General features: G+C 32.7%; 1 protein-coding gene across 2 annotated transcripts in view; it reads right to left on the reverse strand.

The window, feature by feature from the left end:
• Window positions 1-27,245, reverse strand: part of grid2 (glutamate receptor, ionotropic, delta 2) — a 673,181-nt gene that overhangs the window by 87,979 nt on the left and 557,957 nt on the right. For both annotated transcript variants that reach the window (XM_056463472.1, XM_056463473.1), the window contains exons 12-13: window positions 21,635-21,773; window positions 6,614-6,809 (exon numbers count right to left, since the gene is read on the reverse strand). In XM_056463472.1, the coding sequence (XP_056319447.1) occupies window positions 6,614-6,809; window positions 21,635-21,773 (335 nt within the window). The remainder of the gene's footprint in view (window positions 1-6,613; window positions 6,810-21,634; window positions 21,774-27,245) is intronic.

Consider the following 27,245-nt stretch of genomic DNA (forward strand, 5'->3'; position numbering starts at 1 on the left):
GTCCTGTTCTTATGCCCCCATATGGTGATGCATACATCTCCAAAACATGACAGGTGGACAAATCTAAACCTGTTTTTATTCAAATAAATATAAATGTGTATATAATAAATAATACAGCTAATAATAACAACATATTACAAATGCAAACTGTCCCAAATAAATTGAAAATATACTCACTATTTACTCTTCCTCAAGTGGTTTCAAACATTTAGAAGTTTCTTTAATCTGCTGAACGCTTAAAGAAGATATTTTAAAGAAAGCTAAAAAACTGTAACCATTGACTTCCAAAGTAAGAAAAAAAATACTATGGGAGAAAATGGTTACAGATTTTCAGCTTTCTTCAAAATATTTTTCTTTGTGTTTAACCAAAGAAAGAAGCTCTTAAAGGTTTGGAACAAGTAAAGGGTGAGTAAATGAAGACAGAACTTTCATCACACCTGTTGAGATGAGCACTTTATTTGGTTTAATATTATATTATTGAGTATTACAGTATCTATGTCACTAACATGACCAAATAACAATACAATTGTAGTATTTATTAAACTAAAATAAAGCCATATATTGATAGTTGTAAGACTATAAAGTCTATTGAATAATCGCAAACTGATCAAAGATTTGAAGTCATAGCAATTGTAGTACAGTTATTTACTTAAAATAATGTGAATTTCATTAAAAGAAGCTGCCTAAGGACACCTAATTTATAAAAAATGTCTCAACAAGCCCATTGAGAATTTATGAAACACATTCATCTTAAGTGAAAGTATTAATATTTTGCAATGTGGGTGAAATTGTGTCATAAAAATAGAAATCTTGTATGCTCTGCTTATAAATTATGAAAGCATCTTCCATGGCCCTGGAATGAAATTCCCAGTTTGCTACTATTATTGAAAAATGAGACAAACAAGGGCTCTCAGTGTTAGCACATGACTAGCTCAGAGAAGAGATGAATACAATCGAGAATAAACATCGTAAATATTTGCTGGGGAAATCAGAGCAGATGTTTGTCCAGTGTAGCAGACACTCCTTTATTATGAATCTCACAAGCTGCGACAAGTCCTGCTGTTACACAATGAATTCTTCATCTGCTCTTTCATTCTTTAAAGGGGCAGTTCCCACAAAATTGAAAATTCTTCACCGTTTATTGATATTTTATTTGATATCTGAAACTTGCTTCACCAGTGCTGCCTCACTACAATGAATGATTTGTTGAATTCCTAATTTGTAAGCCGCTTTGAATATAAGTGTCTGATACACCATCAGGCTGATCTGTCTTCAATGGTGCTTAGTGGAACAAGCTGACTCCTGCTGATTTTTAGGCAATGATATGGCTTGCTCCATATATATATAAACCCTCCAATTCCACCAACACCACTAGTCTTGATCTGCCTGAAAACTAACAAAACTATTTAATGCAAATGTTATCTAAAATTTACGCAGTCAAGTTGTTTACAGAAAAAAAACATTCTTTATACAATGAAAGTAAAACAAATCATTTCCCCTTTTTATTGTTAAACCAAAATCCAAAGCCTTTTTCACAGTTGATCCATAGGCGGAGCGTGTGTAAGGCTGGGGAAGGCTTAGCCTCCCCCTGGCCAGAGACCACAGATATAGCAGCAAAGAAAAAAATGCATTGAAAACATGTAACGGGTGTAAGGCGTAATATGAATGTAATTTAATGTTAATGATTAACACAACACTTCAGCTATTGTAAGTTTGTCAATCCAATTTAAAGTCTCCCTCCGCAGAAAAATGAAACTGTCCAACCCCGCACGTTGCACTGATGAGCGCTGTTTATTACTGGAGTAAGCAGCTGCTCTGAAAACCAAACTAAAACTGCTGGCCAGCGGACTATTCTGATTTGCCGGTCAAGGACATAAGTATTAAAACAACAAATGAGTATTAGGAGAGAGGTATAATAAAATATTATTCTGGTTTAATTTGTTTTCAGCATTAAATGAAATTGGTAGTTTCATTGTAACGTAGTCAAGCCTATAGTGTAGTAATCTTGTTTAGGCAACCGTTTGGAGTTTTACATTTTAAAGGTCAAATATTTATTGCTAAATTACAATTTCGGTTTTCGATTGGCCTCGTGAAATAGAGAATGAATTCGAATTCTCAGGGCTGGTGCGTCCAGAGGCGACCTAGGCGGCCGCCTAGGGCAGCAGAATAGTGAGGGCTGCGTCCGCGATGATGAATTTTCAGCTGTCTTCAGAGTCACACGATCCTTTAGAAATCACTCTAATATTATTATTGTTTATTATTATTATTATTATTATTATTATTATTATTATTATTATTATTATTATTATTATTATTATTATTATTGGTAATAGTAATAAAAGCAACAAGGAGTAATAATTTCATTTTAAACTGCATACATTAAGTAATAAATAAATTTTTAATAAATAAGTGTTTTAATTTTTTTTTTACATTTAATAAATGCCGCCTTGATGAACAGAATAATTTTAATTACATTTTTATATAAAAGTAATAATAATTAAAAAAAAAAAAATTTTGACTGGTAGTGTAGATCAGTGGGAGAGTTTAATAAAATAATTCACCGTGTGTGTTAAATATAATAGACGTTTGTTGATAGGCGGTACTTTTGTTAAAACTTCTTCTTGGTCGGTCGCAAATCTTTTTAAATGCCTTACCCTGGAGTTTGTTCACCCTGAGCCTATGAGTTGATCATACTTTGCTGATGTATTTGCACAGTATCGGATTATCTGAACATGTTATTGGATGGTTTAACAGATATCTTTCAAATCCACAATTACGCAAAGAGTCTTGGAGTTATTTCTGATAACGAGTTATAGTTTGACAAGCAAATAAATTATATAGTCAGAAGTGGTTTCTATCAATTAAGGAACATTGCTAAACTGAAGCCTTTTATCTCTTCTAGGATTTGGAAACCATGTTTAATGTTTTATTATGTCCAGCTTGGACTTTGACAATTCTTTGCATTCAGTAGTTGTTTCAATTGTATGCCTAAAGCTGGTTCAAAATGCCGCCGCTAACATTTTAACTTTTAAGTTGCTAGTATTTCACCAGTTTTATCCCTTTACTGGCTTCCAGTCCAATTTAGTATTCAGTACAAGTTATTGTTATTTGTTTTTATATTTTTGCATGATCTGGCACCTACTTACAATGGTGAGCTTCTTCCCTGGCATACATCATCTAGGCTTCTTCAGTCAGCACAATAGTTTCAGCTACTTGTTCCCAAGTCTTTAATAAAATCAAAAGGAGACAGGGCTTTTTCTGTTGCAGCCCCTTATCTGTGGAATGGGTTGCCTTTGTATATCAGGTCATGCTCTTCCCTTTGTGCTTTTAAACCTTATTTTAAAAAATCATCTTCTGTCTCTTGCGTTTGATTGTAATTCATTTTATTTTGTTTACATATGCAGGTATATATTTTGTGTGCTGTTTGATTTGTAAAGCACTTTGGTCAACATTTGTTGTTTTTAAATGTGCTATATAAATAAAGCAAGCAAGCAAACAAACAAACAAATCAAAATCAATATGTACAACAGAATAGCTTTTTTTTTCTCCACTAAATGTAGCTAAATGTGTACCAAGGGAATCCATACTAGGGTCTCTTTTTACAACAATATTGATCAAAATGTCAAAAATACAAATTTTCATTATTATGCTGATGATACAGTTACTGTATATACACCTCTGCATCCACACCCATTCTAGCTTCTTCTATGTTACAGCTTGCTTTTAATGTAGTTCGGTGTAACTTATTTGCTCTAAAACTGGTTTTAACTGCTGACAAAACAAAACCTCTGTTTCTTTGTGTACTGTTACTCTTGGAGAGATTTTTAATCTCAATGTGCCTTTTCCTGGTAAAATAAAGGCTATAATAATAGTAATAAAAATAATGATGATGATTACGATGATTTAATTACGTCGGTTCATCACAAAAAAGTTATTGTGTGTTTTCAGAAAACGGGACATCAGTTAAATGGTTTAATTTTAGTGAATACAATATAAAGTCTACAATGATTATATTAATGTAATATAAACACTGCAGTATATTAGCACAGAGACTAGAATACATTCTTATAATAACTTGATTAATAAGTTCTTTTTATATCTACAAATTCTTACCTGTATTTTTTATTTTACCATATTTTATATCATATCATAACCACTATCTTTATATTAGGTTGTATTCATATTAAGCTCAGTAAGTATTAATAAAAGTATTAGTAGTATTTAATAAAGAATTAATGAAATAATTTAAAATAAAAAAAAGCCCTGGATTATAAATAAATAAATAAATAAATAAATAAATAAATAAATAAATAAATAAATAAATAAATAAATAAATAAATAAATAAATAAATAAATAAAACAGTTACTGAGAAAAAGCTATGGCCTGCTTTCAGAAAACATTATAGTACTTCCCTTTCAGAAATATAGGGTATTTGTAAAATCCTTACATTTTTTATTTAGTTGTTCCACAGATGACAGATAATGAATGTGAAAGACAATATATGATGACAGAACTTTTACAATTTTGCATTAAAATTCCATGAAGAACATTTGCCTGTGCTTTCGAACAGTCTGCAAGGCTATATTTATGTTATAAATTAGAAGAGGAACTGAGAGGCAGAGAAATTACAACCTTTCGTGAAAATGGGAAAATAAGTGTCCTTTGTTGAGTGTTCTTAAACACTTTATTCCTGCAGAGTACACAATGTTCCTCTATTTACATCTTCTATTTACAAATGCCAGCTAATAGTTTATTTTAAGATCATTGTTTTATTCTGTTTTCTAAAAGTGCAAAAAGTCAGAGTCATCTCCGTTGGGGAATATAGTTCAACAACAGACAATACTGCTCTGCTTTACTTCTCCACAATAATATAATAATTTAGAATTCTGTTGTAGCCTTAAAGGAATAGTTCACCCAAAAATAAATTTCCTCATCATTTCCTCACGCTCAAGTGATTCCATATTTTTATGAGTTTTCCTTTTCTTTTGAGCACAAAAGATTTTAAACACAACACTTTAGAAAAATGTAACGATACACTTCCATAAAACAAATACTATGAAAGTCAATGGTTACAGGTTTCCATCATTTTTCTAAATAAGTAATTGTGTTAAGAAAAATACACAACCTAAAATGGTTTGTGACAAGTGAAGGTTAAATAAATAAAATGCATCATTTTATATGCTTTCCTTTAAATGGACAGTGCATCTAAAATGTACATCTGTCATAATTGATTCACCCTCATATGGATGCAAATCCTATATGCATTTTTTCTTCTGTTGATCATAAAATAAAATATTTAGAAAAATGTTAAAAGTAAAATTTAACAAAACACATTTGTTATCAACATACTTCAAAATATCTTTTTTTTGTGTGCGTGTGTAACCCTGGAAGCTGGAATGACCTGAGGGTGAGTAAATAATAATAATAATAATAATAATAATAATAATAATAATAATAATAATAATAATAATAATAATAATAATAATAATAATAATGATAATAATAATAATAATAAGATCAGCTTATCTCAATAATTGCCCAGAATATTCTGTTTCAATAATTTTTTTTTTTTACTTGAATAGACATTTACATTACAGTTGTAAGTGAAAATGAAACAAAACACATTGGTTATCAACATCCCTCAAAACGTCTTCTTTTGTGTACCACAGAAAAAAAAAGAAAGAAAACAAGTCAGCCAAGCAAAGCTGAAATGACCTGAGGGTGTTTAAATAAATAAATATTTTAATATTGGTATAGTTGTGCCAATTAAAGAATTTAAGAAATAAGATAAGTTGAAAATGCTAAAATTATTTTATAATTGTCCTGTTAAATTTCCCCAGAATATTATTGCATAAACACTTGCACATACCACGTTGCCCTGTTTATTAGTTTTAGGCTTTCTATGGCTGCAATCTGTTGCCAATAATCTAACTTACATTGCATGTAAAGCTCAAGCACTTTTTGTTGATCGTTTCAGGTAAAAGCATCTGTTAAATGCTTTCAACATAAATCACATTACGGTCATAAAACCTGGGAGAAGCTCCAGGAGTCTATCACAAGGGGGCGCTGTGAAGCTTACATGATGGAGACGAGCAGACAGGCACATGAAACGGAAGACAGGCAAAAGGAAGCGAGGCTCAAGGAGGGTGATGACTCTGGCATGACAGAGGTGTCACCTTGTCATACAATATTTAACTGAACACCTGTGAGATGATATCACATTAACAAAACACTCCAGTCAGCCGTTTACTCTTTAGTATTCACACTAGATATGAAGGAAGCACAGACTCGCTCTGCCCTCATACTTCACTCGCCTACCAGCACTTTTAATTGCAGCTTGTTTGAAATTCCAAATGAAAACACGCTCGGAAGAGAGGAATAAAAAATATGGTGGGTTAACAAATAAGGCATTAACCCGCACCTAATTAGTATGGGAATTCGGTGGGGGAATTTTCAGAGTTAAATCACTCATAACTCAAGCACCATTAAGCCACATTAGTGCATTTTTTGCTTTGATATCTCTATTCAGAGAACATTAGCGCTATCTTCACAAACTGCTGCACCGTAATTAGATAAACGGTGGCAGTAGTCAAAGCCCCTGAAGCCTCATACCTTCCGGATGCCTTCTTTTGATTCCTCCACGTTGTTTTCGGCTCCTCCTGTCCGGTTGATCATCCGCCACATCTGCGAATACATCGGGTCCCGCTCGAAAGGGTTCATGCCTTTACTGCGAACCTGGTCATAGACGGCAGAGTCCAGAACCGTGCCGTAAGGCAAATCCGTCTGCTTAGCCAAATCCTGCAGTGACCTGAAGGGGAACAATGAACGATTCAAATTGAAAATAAGCAATGAATGGTGAGCGGCTGTTTTTTTTTATAGATAAAGTACACTCTGGGTGTCGGGCGTTTTGTACTTAAAAAGTTGTTGTGTGTAGCACTTAGTTACTTACACATCTCATTCAATTTATTTTGCTTGGTTTTTATTAGATTTCTAGTCACAATTCCCACAATTAACTACTGGCTTGTAGAGTGGAGGAACTATGACGTCAATTTATATGCAAAAACCTGGAGGCGAGTTAGCATTATAGCAGTTCCGGTTCCCTCGTCCCAAAGTCAATGAGTTTTTTTAAAATGGGATTTCAGTTAAATTGCTTAAATAAGGTTCGTGGCTAACACAACCTCAAGATACTTTCACGTTTTATTCTACAACATAAAACACATCAGGTACATCACCTTTTTTAAAATTGGTTACGCTTCTTTAAAAAGACTGTTGCTATCAAGTTGCTAAATGGGACTACAGGCGGTGTCGGAGACATTATACGTCATCAAGCTGAACTGGTGTGGAGCGCAGCTGGCTTCCGTTGGGCATTTGGATTTGCCTGTGATTTAAGTATTTTCATCAGTAGTATTTTATAGTTTGTAGTATTTTTCCAATTGGGAATTCATATTGTGTGTAGATAATCCCTCACTTGTAAAGGCTGTCGAGACAGATTAATTTGTTGATCATTTATTTTAATTACACAATATGATGGGGATACTGCTTACCAGTGCAGCCTGTCTCTTTCCTGCTCTCAGTAATGTAAACGTGTGAATAAATGGGTAAAAATACTTGCATATTAACTGTCATTTTAACGTGATCAAGTGATTTTTCTGCGTTTTTTTCTTCATCTGAACACTCTGAACATTTAACTCTCTCATAACTGCAATATTTACACTCCTCCTTAAAATGTATAGCAGATGTGACTGTATGGGCTGCTTTTCGCTGTACTTCGTAACATGAAAAGAATATTGAATGTTGTTCTGTGTCCATGATGGAACTTGCAGGCATATAGACTTGTCCCTCACGCCTCATTTCTGTCATCTGTTAAGGTAAGCAGGCTGTATGATACACTTATTTAAATATGTCTTATGATAATTCTATGTAGGCGCATTTTTATATACAGTTTTAAAACTTTTACAACAACCATAAAGCAAAACAGATAAAAACGATCCAAAATGTATGTAGGTCTATGTGTATTTGCGTATTTATTTGTTTATAATATGTAGCGTGGATTTTAATATAATAAACAGAGAGGTCAAATCTTTGTTAGCTTTTCAATTCTTGTGTTTGCATTTAAGATCCAAAAGTGCTAAAAGTTGTATTTTCGTGTGAGGATTATCTGGCTGGACAAAATGTGTAAGTGTAATGAACTGTGTTTGAACACAGAGCTTATTATTTGCAATATTCGAAAAGCCCATGGGAAAATCATATGGGGTTTTCGTCGAGGGAACCAGTTTTTTGCTAGCAGCCGATTAGCCTTCAAAGTGACGTCATAGTTCCTCCACTCTATTACTAGGGCCAGACAGAATATGCAAACATTTTTTGCTATTTCTGCGCAGAATTTTGAAAAAAATCTGCAGATATATGCGGAAGGATTTTGGGAGTATCCTAAATAAAAACTTGGTCACACTTTATTTTGATGGTCTGTTTGTTGAATTTAAGTTACATTGCATCTACATGCCAACTAATTCTCATTAGATTATAGACTGTTAGGTTGGGGTTAGGGTCAGTGTAAGTTGACATGTACTTGCAAAGTTTCTTATAGTCAGTTATATGTCTGTTGAAGGAGCAGTATCAACAGATTTTAAGCAGACAGTCTACTAATACTCAAATGCACCATCAAATAAAAGTGTTAGCAAAAACTTAATATATGAAGTAAAAAATAATATCTTTTTAACTTTTATTTAATCTTTACAATGCAAATCCAATTAGACTCACTTAATTGGTAAACAAAGCAATTATCTTATATGATAAATCTACTAAAAGACACAAAATATTACTTTACAAACTGTATTGTAAATACATCATATGAACATTTTTATATTAGTCAATAATATTAGTAAAATGAATTTAAATCTGAATAAATATAAATGTACACACATTTACAGTAAATAAATAGACTCACATTTAAGTAAGTAAATTGACTCGATAGGCTAAATCTGCAGAAATCTGCGGATTTCTGCAGATTCCGTGCGGCCCTACTTATTACCTGCCTATTATCAAGATTGTGTCTGTTTAACAGTACTTAAAGTATGATTTTATTTTAAAACTTAAACCCAACAATTAACTATTAATAAGCAGAAAATTTAGGGGACTTGTACTGATTATTAATTTGCAGCTTGTTAATAGTTACTGTAGTAAGGTTGTAGTAGGGATGTAGGGGACTTTCACTGACTATTAATTTGCAGCTTGTTAATAGTTACTGTAGTAAGGTTGTAGTAGGGATGTAGGGGACTTTTACTGACTATTATTTTGCAGCTTGTTAATAGTTAGTATGGTTGTAGTAGGAATGTAGGGGACTTTTACTGAGGTGGACTTTTAATTAGCAGCTTGTTAAAAGTAAGTAAGGTAGTAGTTGGGGATTTAGAATAAACCGGTAGTTAATAGTGCAAATTGGTACTTTAAATGTAAGAAGAAAAATAAAAAAAAAGATGATGACGATGAAGAAGAAGATAATGAAGAAGATAAAGAAAAAGAAAAAGAAGTAAAAGAACAAAAAGAAACAGAGACAAAAAGTCAAACAGAATAAAAGTACATAAAAAGAACAACAAGAAAATAGAAGAAAATGATAATGAAAAACATGATGATGAATATAGTAAAAGAAGTAAGAAGAAGGTAAAGAAGATGTAAAAGAAAAAGAAAAAAACAAAAGGAAGAACAACAACAAGAATAAAAAGAGAAGAAAATGATCATGAAAAATATGATGATGAAGAAGATAGTAAAAGAAAAATAAGAACATAAAGAAGAACAACAAGAAAAGAAGAGAAAAAAATTATGATGAAAAATATGATGAAGATGATGAAGTAAAAGAAAAAGAAGAAAAAAGAACAAAAAGAACAACAAGAAGAAAAAAATACAATGATGATGAAAAATACAATGACAAAGAAAAGAAGAAACAAAGAACAACAACAAGAAAAGAAGAAGAGAAGTAAATAATAATGAAAAATATGATGAAGAAAATAAAGTAAAAGAAAAAAGAACAAAAAGAAGAACAAAAAATAACAAAAAGATGAATAATAATAATAATAATAATAATAATAATAATAATAATAATAATAATAATAATAATAAGTGCTTATAGTTGTGTGTTCATCACACTTTCAGAACGTCTACCAGCAAGTCAGAATGAAGCATTCAACAGGCCTGTATAATGAGAAACAACATTTTGGGATGATACTTGGTGGGTAATTATTGAACGATTAAAACATTATTTGCTAAATCTACAGCGCTGATGCATGAATACCCGCACGTTTTACTAACTCTGCCAGTGTAAGAGAGTATAAATCAGCTCTGCCGCACAGACACTCTTCCACTCATGTTATGTCGAATAGTGTTTATTCAGCAATTTGTGTTAATATCTTACATCTAATTAAAAGTTAGCCAACCAAGGGACACTAATTCCCTGTGGTAATATTTATATTAGGCAAATAATTGGAAAACACAATAAAGATGAAGCCTTCCCTCCTCATGCCATCATCAGAACTCTGCAGTTCATCAAAGCGTTTCATTAAGTCTCACTTCATTTAGAAAACTGATAATGATACAAATTGGTGCTTTGGCATTGTGTTCATATTGAACACGATCGACTCTGTGTAATAATATTTCTACACATTCAAGCAATGCGTCACTGTGAGGGTGGATTCAGTTGAGATTTCTGCAGATATTCAGACTGACCTCTAATTTATCAAATATTATTATATTAGACAGCTGTCGTCATCTTCGAGTACTTAACGCTGCTAGTACCCTTTGAAGGTTTAATGAACTTGCCCACAAATGTTAATCTTTTATTGCTCCCAATTAATCTCAGCACTTAATCCTCGCCCCTCCCCAAGAACTGTGGTTATACGTCAGGTGTCATTTGCATGGATGATTGCCATAAAAATGACCTGTGAGATTCCTGCAGTATTATAAAACACCGCCGCAGGGCTATTGAGCTACATGCATCCGGTTTGCTCAGTGGGACACTGTGCACCTGATAGAAAAGCACCAAAAGCTGTTTTTAACTCATGTGGCGACATATTTCTGACTAAGAATGGAACATAATGTACAGGTGGAATATATAAATCAGCCTGTTTTTATTACATTTCATTTCTAAAAAAAAAAAAGGGTAATAGTGAGATTTTCATAATCACGATTGATAATTTGTTTAATTCTGTTTTATAATCAAACATACAGTATTAGAGTTCTGGTTACAACAACAACAACAACAACAATACTATTAATAGAAATAGTATCATCTGTTTGGTTATTATATTACTTGTATTCATTATTTGTATTAGTATTGATGCCATATTAGTATTGTATAAGCACTAGCATTAGTATTAGTATTGTTATTAGTATTGGATTGTATTAGTACTACACTGTAAAAAATCCAGCTTGAAAAAAAGTTGAAATTACTTGTTTTTGGTTGGTTTGTCAAAAATATGTAAAAATGTCTGTATAACTACATTTAACATGTTTTCTTAACCTAAATCTAAATTTTCTTCATATCCGGTTTGTTTTAGTTTAGATTGATGTTTTGTTAGATTAGCTTGAGTGTTTTGCCAGTTGTGTATTTTGAGTTTTGTAGCTTTAATTAGTTTAGTTCGGGTGTCGTATACACTGAAGATTTCGGTATTTATTTGTATTTATTTTTTGACGCCTAGTTTAGACTTTAGTTTTAAGGATCGTTTTGTTTTGTTAATTTCTTTGATTTGGCTTACACTCGTTGTTTTTTTTTAAAGATAATTATAAATGTTTGTTTAATTCTTTTTCCTCTCCAATTCCTGTTCAATAATTTTCAACTATTGAGTAAAAAGCTTAAATAGAGAATTGATTCAGCCTCATCTTTGATCTGTCGCACACATTACACCTGTCTCACTTAAATGTTACAGCATCCCACTAAAACATCTTTAAAAATGTAACAAAGTTAAAAAGATTAATTTCGTGAGCAAATCTTTACAAGTTCTCCCAAAAAAGCTTCTGCCAACTTGTTAATTTAAGTTAAGTTAATTTGAGACCTTCTCACCTGAAAAAATTAAGGTTGCAGTATTTCTAACCCTAACAACAACAACAAAAATAACAGTGACACACCAATAATACCATTGATGTCATTATTATTAACAACGACATCAACAACAAAATACTACTGCAATAACGCTAACGTAATTCATGTGTAATTTCTCAGGTTTTTTCAGGTTGTTTATTTTTAATAAATGTGCAACAGTTTCAGAAAATATTTCTTCGCATTGTCATTATATGTAGAATTTTGAGGAAATGAATAAATTTAATCCATTTTGGAATAAGGCTGTAACAAAAAATGTGGAAAAGAAAAAGTGAAGCACTATGAATACTTTCTAGATGCACTGTATATGTTAAAGAAAAATATTAAATACAAATTTAAAAAAGAGGAAAAATTAAGAGAAGCAAAAAAATTGAAAAAATGTGTAGGTTGTAATTTTTTTTAAATGTTGTTGTATTATCTTTCAATTTCTACTGTAAATTTGTTTGGTGACTATTCATGACATCATATTTATACATACATTATGCCAATAGTTTTGGGTCAATAATTGGGTAAACTTTTGTATTTTTACAAAGATACAAATTTTAAGCAAATGAAAATGTAAATGAAGATATTTATATTGTTGACATTTCTATTTCAGAACAGTCTTTTCACATTTTTATTCATTCAAAAAAATCTAAATTCCCATTTTAAAATCTATAATTTGTTCATAACATTACAGTTGTTTTATATTCAAAGAAATACAGCTTTAATAAACATAAGACAAACATTCAAAAATCATTCACAAAATCTTACATAGCCCAAACTTTTTATACTGCGGTGCATGTATATCTTATAAGACCTTATGTAAAACCTGAGGAGATTCTAGATAGCATCTGATTACAGGCAAATCTGTGTAGTACCAGTTAGTCATCAATATTTTATCTCTATTTTCCTGGAAAACAAAAAATGGAATTTTTGGAAGCCTCCGCTGACGTTTATAAGTACACTAGTATGACCTCAAAGCAAAATAACATGCACTTAAAGCCCAAAAAAAAACACTGTGTAAAAAGCGTTCAAAAAACACTCTGACTGCAGTGTGGATCTGCTCTAAATTGCAATATTTATAGATTCGGTTGTCTGCAGTTTAATCCAGCTCTGTAATTTTTAATACTAGTGGAACATTTGCAAAGCAGCAATGTATTCTTGTTACTGCAAGATTCAATTAGCCTCAAGAATAGCAATCTATCTGCGTACATGCTTTTTCACACTTTATAGGTGACCATCTGGCAGCATTCAAATGCTATGGCCGCCTAGCTGATCTCTTTGCTTTGCCGAGAAAAAACTGTCATCTGTGGCATGGAGTGACTGCGACTAGCCAGACCCCAGGCAAACTGGCATGGTTGGCAAAACTGAAAGTGCTGAAAGAAAAAAAAAAAAAAGAAAAAAATCTTGAGAAGCCTGTAGCTTGGCCCTTCTTCACCTTCACAGATGGATGCATCTCACAGCCATGTTGTAAACCGACACGTATGGAGCAGAATTTTACAATCTGTTTCTAAACCATTTTAAACCGATTCAACAATATGCATGGCTTTTCAAAACATACTTCCTTATGAGAGCACATTTGAATGCAGATTATGGCTGCAGTATGTTCTTTATTGCTTAAAAAACACAGCGGATGGCTTTTTGTTGTAAAACTGAACATCAGTGATACACTGCACTGCATCTAGCAAATCAGTGGCACAGTCTTGCAAATCATTCAGAACAATGGCAATCAGCACAAACAAGACCCAACTGAAGTGTTTTTTTCACTCACAAGATGATAAATGCTTTCTCTAAACATCTACAGCTGAATACGAACCATTATGGTGCCAGCATGTACACAACGTAAAATAAAACGGAAGAATATTCAGTTTCCACATTTACATTTGACTCTGCAGTACCTCTGCAGTCTTAACTATGATATGGTTACGTTGAAGTTAATCCCAGTAGAGTGTGTTTACATGAGGTACAGTTTAATTGGAATAGCAGGAATACTGCATTATGAGAGTGCTTTATTGCTAAAGGTTTATTCAGAGTATGTTTTGTGCTAAAATATTGGGGTTACAAATGATAATCAATACATCAAAAAACATGGCTACTACATTTTTACTATAATAAAACCATGGATTCACACAAAGCATTTTTTTGTGTGGAAAACATGAGATGTAGACAGTCAGTGTATATTAGGTTTACAAGGCAACTACTAAGTAAAGCAGTGCAATAATCTAACTGACAGGTCAAGAAGCATGGATGTGCTTTTCTGTATTAGACAATGGCAGCATATGTCATAGTTTGGCAACATTTTTAAATTGCTTGAAATGCTGCCTTCGAATGACAGGTTGCTATCAAATATCACCCCTTTCTTGACTGTTGACAAGAACTTAAATGAATATCCATAAACGTTTGGCAGTGTTTTAGGTTTTTGCAAGAGTGGTTTTTGGCTCAATAAGCAAGATCTCAGTTGCCTTTCTGAATTTAGTAATAGAAAATTATTAGCAATCCAATTTTAATATCAGCTATACAGTTGGTTAGTTTTGTGGATTGTGAAGAGCTGAGAATCGTTGGCTTAACATTGGAAACTAACTCCATATACTGTATATATTGTAATGATTCTGCATAGCATTAGCACATACAGTATAATATAAAAAAAAAAAAAACAAGGGACCAAGAACTGAACTTTGTGGAACTTTGATTAGGCCTGTCAAAATAATCAATATATCAATTTATTGCACAACACATTGCTATGACCTCAATCATTTTTGGTGATGCAATATATACACTCACCGGCCACTTTATTAGGTACACATTACTAATACTTGGACCCCCTTTTGTCTTAAAAACTGCCTTAATCATTCGTGGCATAGATTCAACAAGCAGTTGGAAATATTCTTCAGAGATTCTGGTCCATATTGACCATTGCATCATGCAGTTGCTGCAGATTTGTCGGCTGCACATCCATGATGCGAATCTCCTGTACCACCACATCCCAAAGGTGCTCTATTGGATTGAGATATGGTGACTGTTGAGGCCATTTGAGTGCAGTGAACTCATTGTCATGTTCAAGAAACCAGTCAGAAATGATTTGCGCTTTATGACATGGCGCCTTATCCTGCTGGAAGTAGCCATCAGAAGATGGGTACACTGTGGTTATAAGGGAATGGTCATTGTCAGCAACAATACTCAGGTAGGCTCTGTCATTGACACGATGTTCAATTGATATTTATGGGCCTAAAGTGTGCCAAGAAAATATCACCCACACCAATACACCAGCACCACCAGCCGGAACCATCAATTAAAGGCAGGATTGGATGGATCCATGCTTTCATGTTGTTGATGCCAAATTCTGACCCTACCATCTGAATGTTGCAGCAGAAATCGAGACTTCTATTGTCCAATTTTGGTGAACCTGTGTAAATTGTAGCCTCGGATTGCTGTTCTTAGATGACAGGAGTGGCACCCGGTGTGGTCTTCTGCCTCAAAGTTTGACGTGTTGTGCATTCAGAGATGCTCTTCTGCATATCTCGGTTGTAATGAGTGGTTATTTGAGTTACTGTTCCCTTTCTATCAGCTCGAATCAGTCTGGCCATTCTCCTCTGACCTCTGGCATCAAAAAGGCATTTACACCCACAGAACTGCCGCTCAGTAGATCAGCAATTTCTGAAATACTCAGACCAGCCTGACACCAACAACCATGCCACGTTCGAAGTCACTTAAATCACCTTTCTTCCCCATTTTGATCGTCAGTTTAAACTGCAGCAGTAGCTGCCATGTGATTGGATGATTAGAAATTTGCGTTAACAAGCAGTTGGACAGGTGTACCTAATAAAGTGCCCAGTGAGTGTATATCACTCATTAAAAAAAAAATAAAAAATTATATCAGCAACATTTTAGCTGATTGCACAAAATTTCTATCTCTATTGGAGGTGTCAGTGTATGTATGGTTAAAAAAACACTATAGTATTTTACTATGAATTAATATAGTATATTTTCATGTGAGTGCCTGACAACTGAAAATATATCTGCTACTTTTTTCTAGTTATTTTTACCTCGCTCTTTTATTTTGTTAACATTTATCAATATTATTACTTATTTGTTTAGGATATATACGTTTTCACATTCTGATTCCAATGCCTAAGTATTAAGTTGTTACTATAATGACTATAAATAAATAAAATATACGTAAGAATAAAATAATATTTGTTCTTTGGAGGAGTGTACTTGCATTCTGGCATTTTAAAGTGAGTGGCATAAAATGTCTTTTAACAAAATGCATAAAATGACAAAAATATAATTTCCCCCAATATATTTTGGTGCAATATATAGTACGACAAAAATTAAATATCATGATAGGCCTAGTTTTGATCGATATGATGCCTCTCAACAGGCAAAATGCTTGTGTAATGTCAAATTAATGTTAAATTTTAATCAAATTAATTATCCTGAATCAGTCAAACATATTTATTGGTAAACCCTAATTGAAGTTTTTGATAAGTCAGCCATGATGAAAAAGTTTTACATAAGTGCATTGAATATCAAGTAAAATCCCTTGGGGACCAGGCTGGTGAATGAAATGAGCAAAAGTATAGATTCTGTGTTTACTGGTTAAGAGCTATGTGGTGTAAGTGAGAGTTGTCGATAAGCTGATGCTGCTCTGATTTAATTAACACTGGGTTAGAATCAGTAAGTCGATAAAAACAGACTGATGAACTAACGCTCCAGTATCTGTCTGGCTTCAAATTCTCCCAACGACAAAAGAATATGAGACGAAACAAACCGTCCTGACTCTAAATCTATTAGATAATGAAACTCCTCTGAAGACAAAACTCCGTAATTGTGAACTCACCACCCAGCTGGTCTCATAAATCTTTCAGCTCTTCCTGACTGAACTGTGTATTTTAAACACAACAGACCCCTGGGTGTGGAGTTTAGGCTGTAATTATTTCTGTAATGACCCTGCCATCGTCTACACATTAAAAGATAATACATTTAAATTTATGGAAATCCTAATTAGGTGCATAGAGCTAGAATCAAGCGATCTAAGCACAAGCTCATTAATGATAATCTAATGCAAAGAAAAATAAACAAACTGAGATCTTGAAAAAATAAACACTAAATGCTCTCATTTTCCCTAGTAGCACGCCGCCCTTAAATCGCCTACATGGCTAAATGACGGAGGAGACGAGGATCGTTACAAGCACAATTTACTCTGTCACTGCCGGTCATGACTGAATTTGATTAACAGCATTAGAAATCGCAGAGTTTATCATGTTGTTGCAAAACACAGTTAACTGTCTGACTACCAGGCACCAGTAAATCTGATTAGTCCGAGAACTGCACTTGATAAATGACTTGGTCACATGGAATGGATTTGTAAGTACCAATTTTGACCACAAATTTGGATAAAATGCACGATGTAGATTCAGGGACATGCAGAGACATTTCGAGGTGCAGGAGCTCAAGTAAAAAAAGCCACTTCTCATATTTATATTAACTTTTTCATAAGTAAAATGTTAAACATATTATAGGATAACATATATTAAATTATATATTACCACATTAAATGATTTTTCAGAATTACCAAAACAATCACTGCAATTCGTAACTTTTTGATTTGGTGGCTAATTTGCATGAATACGTATGATCTTATTCGTACAATTTGGTATGATTTGCAATGACGGTCTGGTTTAGGAGTGGGGTTGGGTGCCATGCCACCTTTTTAAAATCGTACATTTTTGTACGACTGAACTCGTACGAATTTGTATGTATTAGTCACTAAACTGACAAAACATAAAATAGTTTTGTTTCCTCATGAATTTAGGCTGGAATCACTCACCCTCACGTTGTTTCAATCACCTGAGCCATTCGTTCATTTTTTAAAACACAAATTAAGATATTATAAGAACCAAAACAATCAAAATATTTCATTTGACTTCAGTGGATAAACGGATATCATACGACGCTCCTTTAACAATTTTGTGTGCCAAAAAAGTCTGTAAGAATTGCTTTGTTTGCTTTTGTCTCCTGCGTTATATCAAGGTGCGCATTTACTAGAAAAAAATTACTTTTGCATGTTGTGCTATTGTCCTGTGGTAAATACCCCCCCTTACCTAAATATAGGCGAACAGTCATATTTACACAGAATTAGTGCACAAAAGTGTTTAAGGAGTTTAATGGATTATGATTACAGTTAAACCACTGAAGTCACATGGAATGTTTTAACACTTTTTTTCAAGATTTCCAATATAAAACATTATTATAAAAGAATTATAAAATAATACTAGTTTACAATTAATTATTCAATTTATACAAAGATGAAAATAATAATAATAATTATAATAATAATAATAATAATAATAATAATAATAATAATAATAATAATAATAACAACTTTAATGAAAATATTTTCCTAATTAACCAATATAATATGACAAATATTTATTTATGCATTTGTATAAACATTTTTTTATTTTATTTTATTTTATTTTATTTTATTTTATTTTATTTTATTTTATTTTATTTTATTTTATTTTATTTTATTTTATTTTATTTTATGATGGCTTATATACATACATCTTTTACAATTCAAGTTCATATATAGGTAATTTTAGGTATATAGGTATTTTATTTCATTCATAAGAATGCCCTGTTTTTTTTGGGAAGGAGCTACCATCATTTAAGCATGGTGCAAATGTCAAAAACATTTTTTGTTATGCTTGACAAGTCTAATCTCTGTTTACACATCCGCCTGTCAGACGAAATAATAATAAAAAACGTGGATTTATGAATGCTAACAATAGAAGGCCATAATATAAAAAACAAGAAAAGCAGCAACCACAAGTGATTTGAAATGTTTCACCTCATCACAGATCCAAATTGCTTAAAGAATACACTTCAAAAAACACATTTTAAAATGAAAAAGCACCCATTTTCCGTGTTCCTGTGCACTGAAGCAGGCATGATTCAGTAAATGAGTCACTGATGGAGAGATGAATGATGTCATTCTCAATAGAATGATAGATATAATTTGTGCCACAGGAAATTAAAACAGGGACTTTGTATGTCCCCGGGAGATCTACTCGCATACATGTGCACAGACACACACGCGATTGAGAATTTACATTTAGATTTTACTATTTTTCATACACAGCTATTTAAGTGAACAATTAAACTAACTAACAAACACAACCCTTTATAATTTTATATTAATTAAATACTATTTATATTCCTAGGCACCTAGTATAATGATTAGACCAAAAACTGCTGGATTATTGAATTGGTGACATATGATGGATTTTTTAAGTACGAATTTGTCTTGTGATTTTTTTTAATGCTAAATTTATCATATATAATCCACTCTTTTCATATATACTTTTTAAATCATTGTCAATAGCAATCATTCCACTACTCATACTGTAACAATGGTGTCAAGTTTACCATATTAACTATGAAACACCACAAGCATGAGTTTGTGCAGGACATACACAGGTGTTTTTACTCAGTTTATGACATGTTTTAATTAATCAGGGTAATATAACTAATTTAATGTTAGTTTGCGCCACAAACACTAACAAAAATACTCATCAAATTTAAGAAAAGAGGCCAAAAAAATGTCCCTGCACAATAAATGTAAATCTTTAACCAGCACAGTTAAAGAGAAAAACTAAAAGAAATCAATGTACTTCTTGGTGTGAGGCAACCATGCTAATCACTGAGTCACTCTGCCAGCTTTGGTCCCACTTCATATTAAGTGTCCTTAACTACAATGTACTTACATCAAAATTTAAATACAACACACTTAATGTGCTTTTTAATGTATTGCAGAACACTTCTGGTGCTCTTGAGGTGAGATGTGGGTAGGGTTAGGGACAGGTTTGGTGGTATGGATACTGTAGGTTCAAGGGTGGTTTAAGGTGTTCACAGTGTAATTATAAATGTAATTAAAGATGTAATAAAATGCAGGCATTTAATCAAGCATATGTACAATTTAAAAACATGCATTTAGACAATAAGTACATTGTAACAAATTATTAATTTCAGTGTAAGTACATACTGTATTAGTTAAGATCACTGAATGTAAAGTGGGATGCCACTTTTTTACAGTAACCTATTGTGCTTATAAACATCAACACCTAAACCTACCCCAATTATAAACCTATACACCTTAGAGTAACAGAAGAAAACAGTATTTATTGTTGTACAGTGACACAAAAATAACACAAAATTTTTGTGCATTTTTATTTTTACAGCTATTTTATCCTATTCCCAACTTACTTGTGGCATGAGGTCTCTCAACCTATTTGAGGTGTCGGTCCCATGTTCTTGGAGGTCTCTAGGCTGCAGTGATATATACTTTTAATACTCTGTTTTACTGCCAAAATGCACATGGATATCACCTTCGATTAAATGCCCAGCCCTAATAATTTGTGTCTGGCCAAATAAAACCAGTGAATTGCATTATTGTCACAGGTCTACATACAGTTGAAGTCAAAATTATTAGCCCTCGTCTGGTGCAAACTGCCAAATTGCTTATTACTGCAAGTCTTATGACATAGTGTGTTGTTAGGACACAGGGTTACAATGTAACCTGCTCACCTAATGTTTACATTCGTATTATTTATATTATTTTCTAATTAATAACCTCATGTGGAACTCTGAATCTGCGTCTCATTTTGGAGTCTGCAACTGTCCACTGGAGGTTGCATTTCGGTCACGGAGGCACACTTTGAGAGTCTTCATGACTAGGCAACCTGCGGTGCTGAAATATAATTAAATAAACTGGCATCGGCACGTAATGCACATTTTTAAAGCAGAATATCTGACTTCAGCATTGCTTTTCAGATAAACAAGAATGTTCAGTTGGCATGTTTCTTAAATATCTGCAAACATATCATGATATTTTTATGCTTTAGAAGAGTCAAAAGCTTACATACAGCACCTTTAAGCAATGATTTTGTTTTCAATTGTCTACAGAATAAATCATTGTTATCCAGTGATTTACCTATTTACCATAACTTGCCAAACTTGTCTAATTAACCTAGTAAAGCCTGTAAATTGCACTTTAAGCTGAATACTAGTATCTTGAAATATATTAAATGATATTTAGTAAAATATTATTTGGCTGTCATCAAGGCAAAGATAAAAGAAATTAGTAATTAGATATGAGTTATTAAAACTATGATGTTTAGAAATGTGTTGAAAAAAAAAGCATTAAAAACAGATATTGAAGAAATAAAATGTACAGGGGCTAATAATTCAGGAGGGTTAATAATTCTGACTTCAACTGTAGATCAGTTTCAAAAGTGAAATTGGAATGACAGTTTGATCTTAAAAATTTGCAGATCTGTTACATTCACACACTGCAAAAGTAGTAAAATAGGGGCACTTCAATACCGTATCTATCTAAATATATTCCTTGCTTGCAGAAAATCACACAAGTTATGCTTAAACTACACAACATGTTTAGAGATGTGATCGAGCACGCTAACTTATTTGTTGTTTTGTTATTGTGTGGATGATTACAGTGTTTGATGCGAGCTGTAAGACTGACACTCTGGATGAATGTGTGCACTCACTGAATGGAGTTCTCGATGCGGGAGATGGTGAGGAAAGCAGCCAGATTCGCCGTGTAGGAGGAGATGACTATCAGAGCAAAGAGCCACCAAACCCCCATCATCATCCTGGTAGCCAGAGTCGTATAGGGCACTTCGCCACCTGTAGAGGCAACAGGAGAAAAGAGCAAACAGAAAAAAACTGATGAGTGTGCTGGCTTTAAAAAAACAACAACAAAAAAACACACACACACAGGAAGCATTTTAAAATGACCATGTCTATTCGAGAAAGATAAATCTGGCAATGTTAATCTATCAAAGGTCATCTTATTATGATTATAAATAGTCAGTTTATAAGGGAAACAACCTTTGTTATCAAGATGGTATCATTTTATTGGTATTGATGTTAACTTCCAATGACTCTTCCCTTTATTTGCTGACTTCATTGTTGCCAAAAAATGCTGAGACCTCTGTTCGAATCTCAAAATATTGAGCTTGAGTTGTTGCTTGGTTAAAGCTTAAAATCTTATTGAATAAGCAATAGAAGTAAATGACATGGTTAAAATACATGACAACATTTATATGAAAAGGTAAAAACATTTTTTATTGTATTTTTACTGTACTTTTTAGATGTATCTGTGATACTAATACTAATATTGGGGCGATACGGTGGCTCAGTGGTTAGCACACAGCAAGAAGTTCATTGATTTAAGTCCCGGCTGGATCAGTTGGCATTTCTGTGTGGAGTTTGCATGTTCTCCCCATGTTGGTTTCTTCTGGGTGCTCCGGTTTCCCCCACAGTCCAAAGACATGCAGTACAGGTGAATTGGGTAGGCTAAAATTGGCCGTAGTGTATGAATGTGTATGGGTGTTTTCCAGTGATGGGTTGCAGCTAGAAGAGCCTGTTCTCCCTGTGTTCGTGTGGTTTTTCTCAGGGTGCTCCAATTCAAAAAGATGTGGTAGAGGTGAATTGAGTAAACTACATTGTCCGTAGTGTTGTGCGTGCATGAGTTTTTATTTATGTTTCATAAATTTTTATTTATGTTTCATAGCATCTGCTATGTAAAACATATGCTGGATAAGTTGGTGGTTCATTCAACTGTGGCGGCTCTGATGAATAAAGGGACTAAGCCGAAGGAAAATGAATGGGTGATTAATATTAATTTAATATTATTATTGTTGTTAGTATTATTATTATTATTTGCATTATCAAGATTAACTTAAACTAGTATTTATAATAAAGAAAACCAATAAAAAGTGACATTTTAAAAATGTATAAAAAAAATGTGAAATTCCTGTAAAACAGAACATTTAAAAAGAAAAACTAATAAATTGTGTTATTTATCTCTTTTAATAATTGTATCAATTTTTTATTCAATTGAATTGATTTATTAATTATACTATTATATTTTTATATTTAAGTCTTAAGAACTACTTTGACAGACTTAACATTTGTTATTACTATTGTCAAAGATGATTTCTAAATCTGGTTAGACACTGTAAAATTACTGATTTGATTTGATTTATTTTCAAACAAAATATCATACAAAAAAAAATCATTAACAAAAAATACATTTCAACATGGTCGAAATTATCTGTTAATAAACAGTATGTCTCCATATTTTAAAAGAAATTGGCAATAAAAAACCCAATATATTGCCTAAATTATATATTGCCTGTAAATTATGATACAAAAAACAGGTTATGAGCTGCCAGTAATTTTTACTGTTATTTTATTGTATATTACATACTGTTTATTGTTTCTGAGATTGTACTTTGTATTATTCATACAAATTAAGATGTCGCCTCATTTATAGGAACGTTATGACCTGTTTCTGTGTCAGTTTACTCCCACCGATCTATAAAGTGAACCATGTTTTTATATTCATGTATGTACAAAAGGACTTAATCTTCAGTAGTGCAGCTCCTCTGACAGATTAGAAACAAATGAAAGAATCCAACACACAAAAACTGAGACTTTAAGTGATGCGAAAAAAACCCTCACTTTGAAACAGACAAAAAAGGCCATCAATTGTAATGTCAAATCTACATTTCCCCAGTCGCCGCAGTCAGAACAAAAACACGACTGTTTATTCTGCATTTCAGATCCTCGCTAATTCAACAGCCACAGATGACACCGCAATAATGATGGATCTGCGCCATCCAAAGCTCACAGCTACACTGAAAAACCATTAAAAATTAGTCCCATCTATTCTCGTGGCTTTCCGTATATCTTTCCAGCCTCGTGTGGAAAGTGCCAGGCATTGCAGCGCTCAATAAGCTTTCTGACAACTGTGTTTCTGTAGGGCGTCCGCCGAGATGAGCTGTCTTATTAAAGAAAGTTTTTTAGATGACTCACATACATCCGTCCCGCAGGCTGTGTACTCGCTGCTCTACACAAACTTTGTGCAATTTTAATTTCACAAAACACATGATAACTGAAGTTGGCCCACACGTTTCTTAAAATATATTTATTTTTCCCATTGCTTTATCAGATTTTAAGGTTAGGGCGTATCCTATTTAAATGGCAGCACTTCCTTCATCTGCTATGTAAACCTCAGAGATTTTGGGCTTCGGTTTAAGCAAATGTCAGAGAAGACTCGCCAAGCTCCTTCAGCCGACTCTGGTGGTAATTGCACCCACTGTTATTTATTTGCTCGTGTCCTCTGTTGTTTTAGGAAGTGATTTACTAAAGGAACTATGGAAATGATGGGACTAACACACACAGAGACACACACATGAAATAATTTAAATATATATTTTAAATTTATTTCACCACAAAAGAAAAGAGAACATTAATCAACATTTCCCAAGGACTTAAATTTACCCGAATTAGCCCAAAGACTAGTTTTCATTAGTGGTCCTTTTAAAGGTCTATACTAATAAAAATACAAATTCAAACTATAAACAAAACCATGAACACAAACTATATACAAAAACCACCACAACAATAATAGCAAAACAATTTTTTTACAAAGTTAATTATTAAGAAGCCATTCCTTCAAATTATATAAATATAAAGAATACCATTACATTAAAACAAACTAATGAATATATATTTGTTATATACTTATAACGAATTGTATACTTAATCATTGTCCAAACATACATAAATGAAGTTTGAATAATAGTAATAATAATAATAATAATAATAATAATAATAATAATAATAATAATAATAATAATAATAATAATAATAATAATAATAATAAAATCATCATCATAATCCTAATAATAATTAAGAACAACAAAAATCAACAATAATAAATTATTAGTAGTAGTTGCAGTAGAATGTAGTACTAGAAGTAGTAGTAGTATTACTATTATTATTATTATTATTACACTAGTGGTACTATTAGTGTTATTATTACTTAAAAGTTATAAAAAATATCATAGATGGATTGATTTATTAACTGATTGATTGTTTAATTAGTTGATTGATTGCAGGCTCATAGCCAGGGGGAGTTCAAAAGACCCACCCCTCACCAAGCTAAGGTCCAGAATTTGTCCCATACATGAGCTCATTTGTCCTATTTTGACTGCTTTGTCCTCATAGATTGTGAAACTAGCGCATTGACTTCCATGTGACTTCAGTTTTGAGTCCAACATCCAGATGTTCAAGAAAGCATACAATCTGATGTGAAGTCATCTTTCACTACTGACCTATACTGTTTTGTTTTTAAATAGAAAAATTAACATTTTACAAATATCTTTTATTCTACATATTGGACCTTATTCATGACACAAAAAATACTACTAAAAGTTGTGAAGCCCTAAAAGTGGCCTATCTTAAAATCAATTTACTAATTTGGCCATGAATTTACAAATGTACTTTTTTTAAAATGTCACTAAAATGCAATATTTAAATCTCATAATTAAATGTAAAAAATGAGGCGAATAACTGCAAAAAGGTCCACTTTTAGAGAAAAAAAGAACCACCCTTTCACCAGGCTATCTAAGGGCTTGGATTGTTTAATTGGTTGATTGTGTAATAAATCTTCATTTTTAGGCCTGTTAAGAAATGTTTTTTTATTTTTACCTTTTTACACATTAAACAAGATAAAAGAACACATAAAAAGTAAATAAATTAAATAAATGAGTATGTTTACATGGACACCAATAATACGATTAAGACAATACTCTGATTAAGAGTCCACCATGTAAACAGAGATTTTTAATTAATTTAATCTGATTAAAGTCAGAACTAAACATAAATTGAATTAAGACATGTGGAATGTGGAGAATGGCGATTTTAGTTTTAGTTGCATTATTGAAGTGCAATACAGACATGTAAACACCGCAATCAAACTATTATCGTCATGTAGCAATTTTCGCCACATTTTGCGACAGAACAGGCCATACACATACGACTGTTTGACACAATTCTCTGCACCTACCAATTAAGTAAAGAACAAACACCACAAAATGCAAAGGTTTTTTTTCTCATTCGGTGTGTGGGGATCAAATTCCATTAAACAACAATCCTTACTTTATAGTCAAATCCAATACCTGCCAATATTTGTGCCGAGGGCATGAATGAAATGTTCCTAAATGAAAGTGAAAGTGCCAAACGGCAGTTAAAGTCAACAAATTAAAAATGAAACACCCGAAATTACATGAAACTCTGGAGAAAACACTGGATAGTGTGGTGACGTAATGACGTTAATCAAACTATGTACTATAACATGTGAAGTCCATGTAAACGTAGTCACTGATAGTTTGTGGCACCAGACAGTTCAGAGTTAAAAGCCCATCATCATATTTTACCTTTTACATTTAATAAAGGTTAAGCATCGATCAGGCAAAAAAAAAAAAAGATAATAAAACATTAGGTTGCTCAGTCTGTAAATAAAGCAAGGCTGAAATTTTGACTGATTATCTTCCTACCCAAGCACATCTGTGAAATGAAAAATAATCACACAAACAAAACCAACATCTGTAAGAGTTCTCGGTGAGAACATTTGTTCAGAATTGAAGCAGTCGACTAAAAAGCTCATTTCCATATTCAGCAGTGCTTCAAAAAGAAGATGATAGTTTTGTACCAAAGGAAAGTGGATGATAATGCAATAAAATACAAATTGTAGCGAAGACAGGAGGCATTACAAAGGATCATAACCTACAGTACCTCTGATGTCCTGAAGCGAATGTGTCACAACAAGAAGCAGGATAAATGAGGAAAACGCTTTTCTCAAAAAACAGTTTATGAAAACACATGATTATTATTTGTATTTTTGCTTAGAGTATAGCGCAGCATCTCTGGCCTGAAGCCTGCGAGAGCAAATGAATGTGCAAAATAATGAGTCTGAGACTTTATAAACGTAAATTAGACTGAACGCATCCAGAGGAGGCCAGCTACATGTGAAGTTTGCAGTTGGCGCTTAGGGAAACATTACTGTAATAATATGTCACATAAAATAGTTATAAAAAGTCCAATCTCACACTTGTATGGATACGTGAGCAATGTTAAGCTGCAGAAAGGGAAATGAAAAAGTTTCAAAATACAGCGCTGTTAGAGATTAATCATAACATTTTATGCTAAAATAATTCTGCAGGCTGGAAAAGTTGACTGCAACCAATGTCTTGAAAGATTACGTGCTGGTGTGTGAACATAAAAGCCCCAAAATGTGTCTTTGAG

This window comes from Danio aesculapii, chromosome 8, assembly GCF_903798145.1.
Source record: "Danio aesculapii chromosome 8, fDanAes4.1, whole genome shotgun sequence".
NCBI lineage: Eukaryota > Metazoa > Chordata > Actinopteri > Cypriniformes > Danionidae > Danio > Danio aesculapii.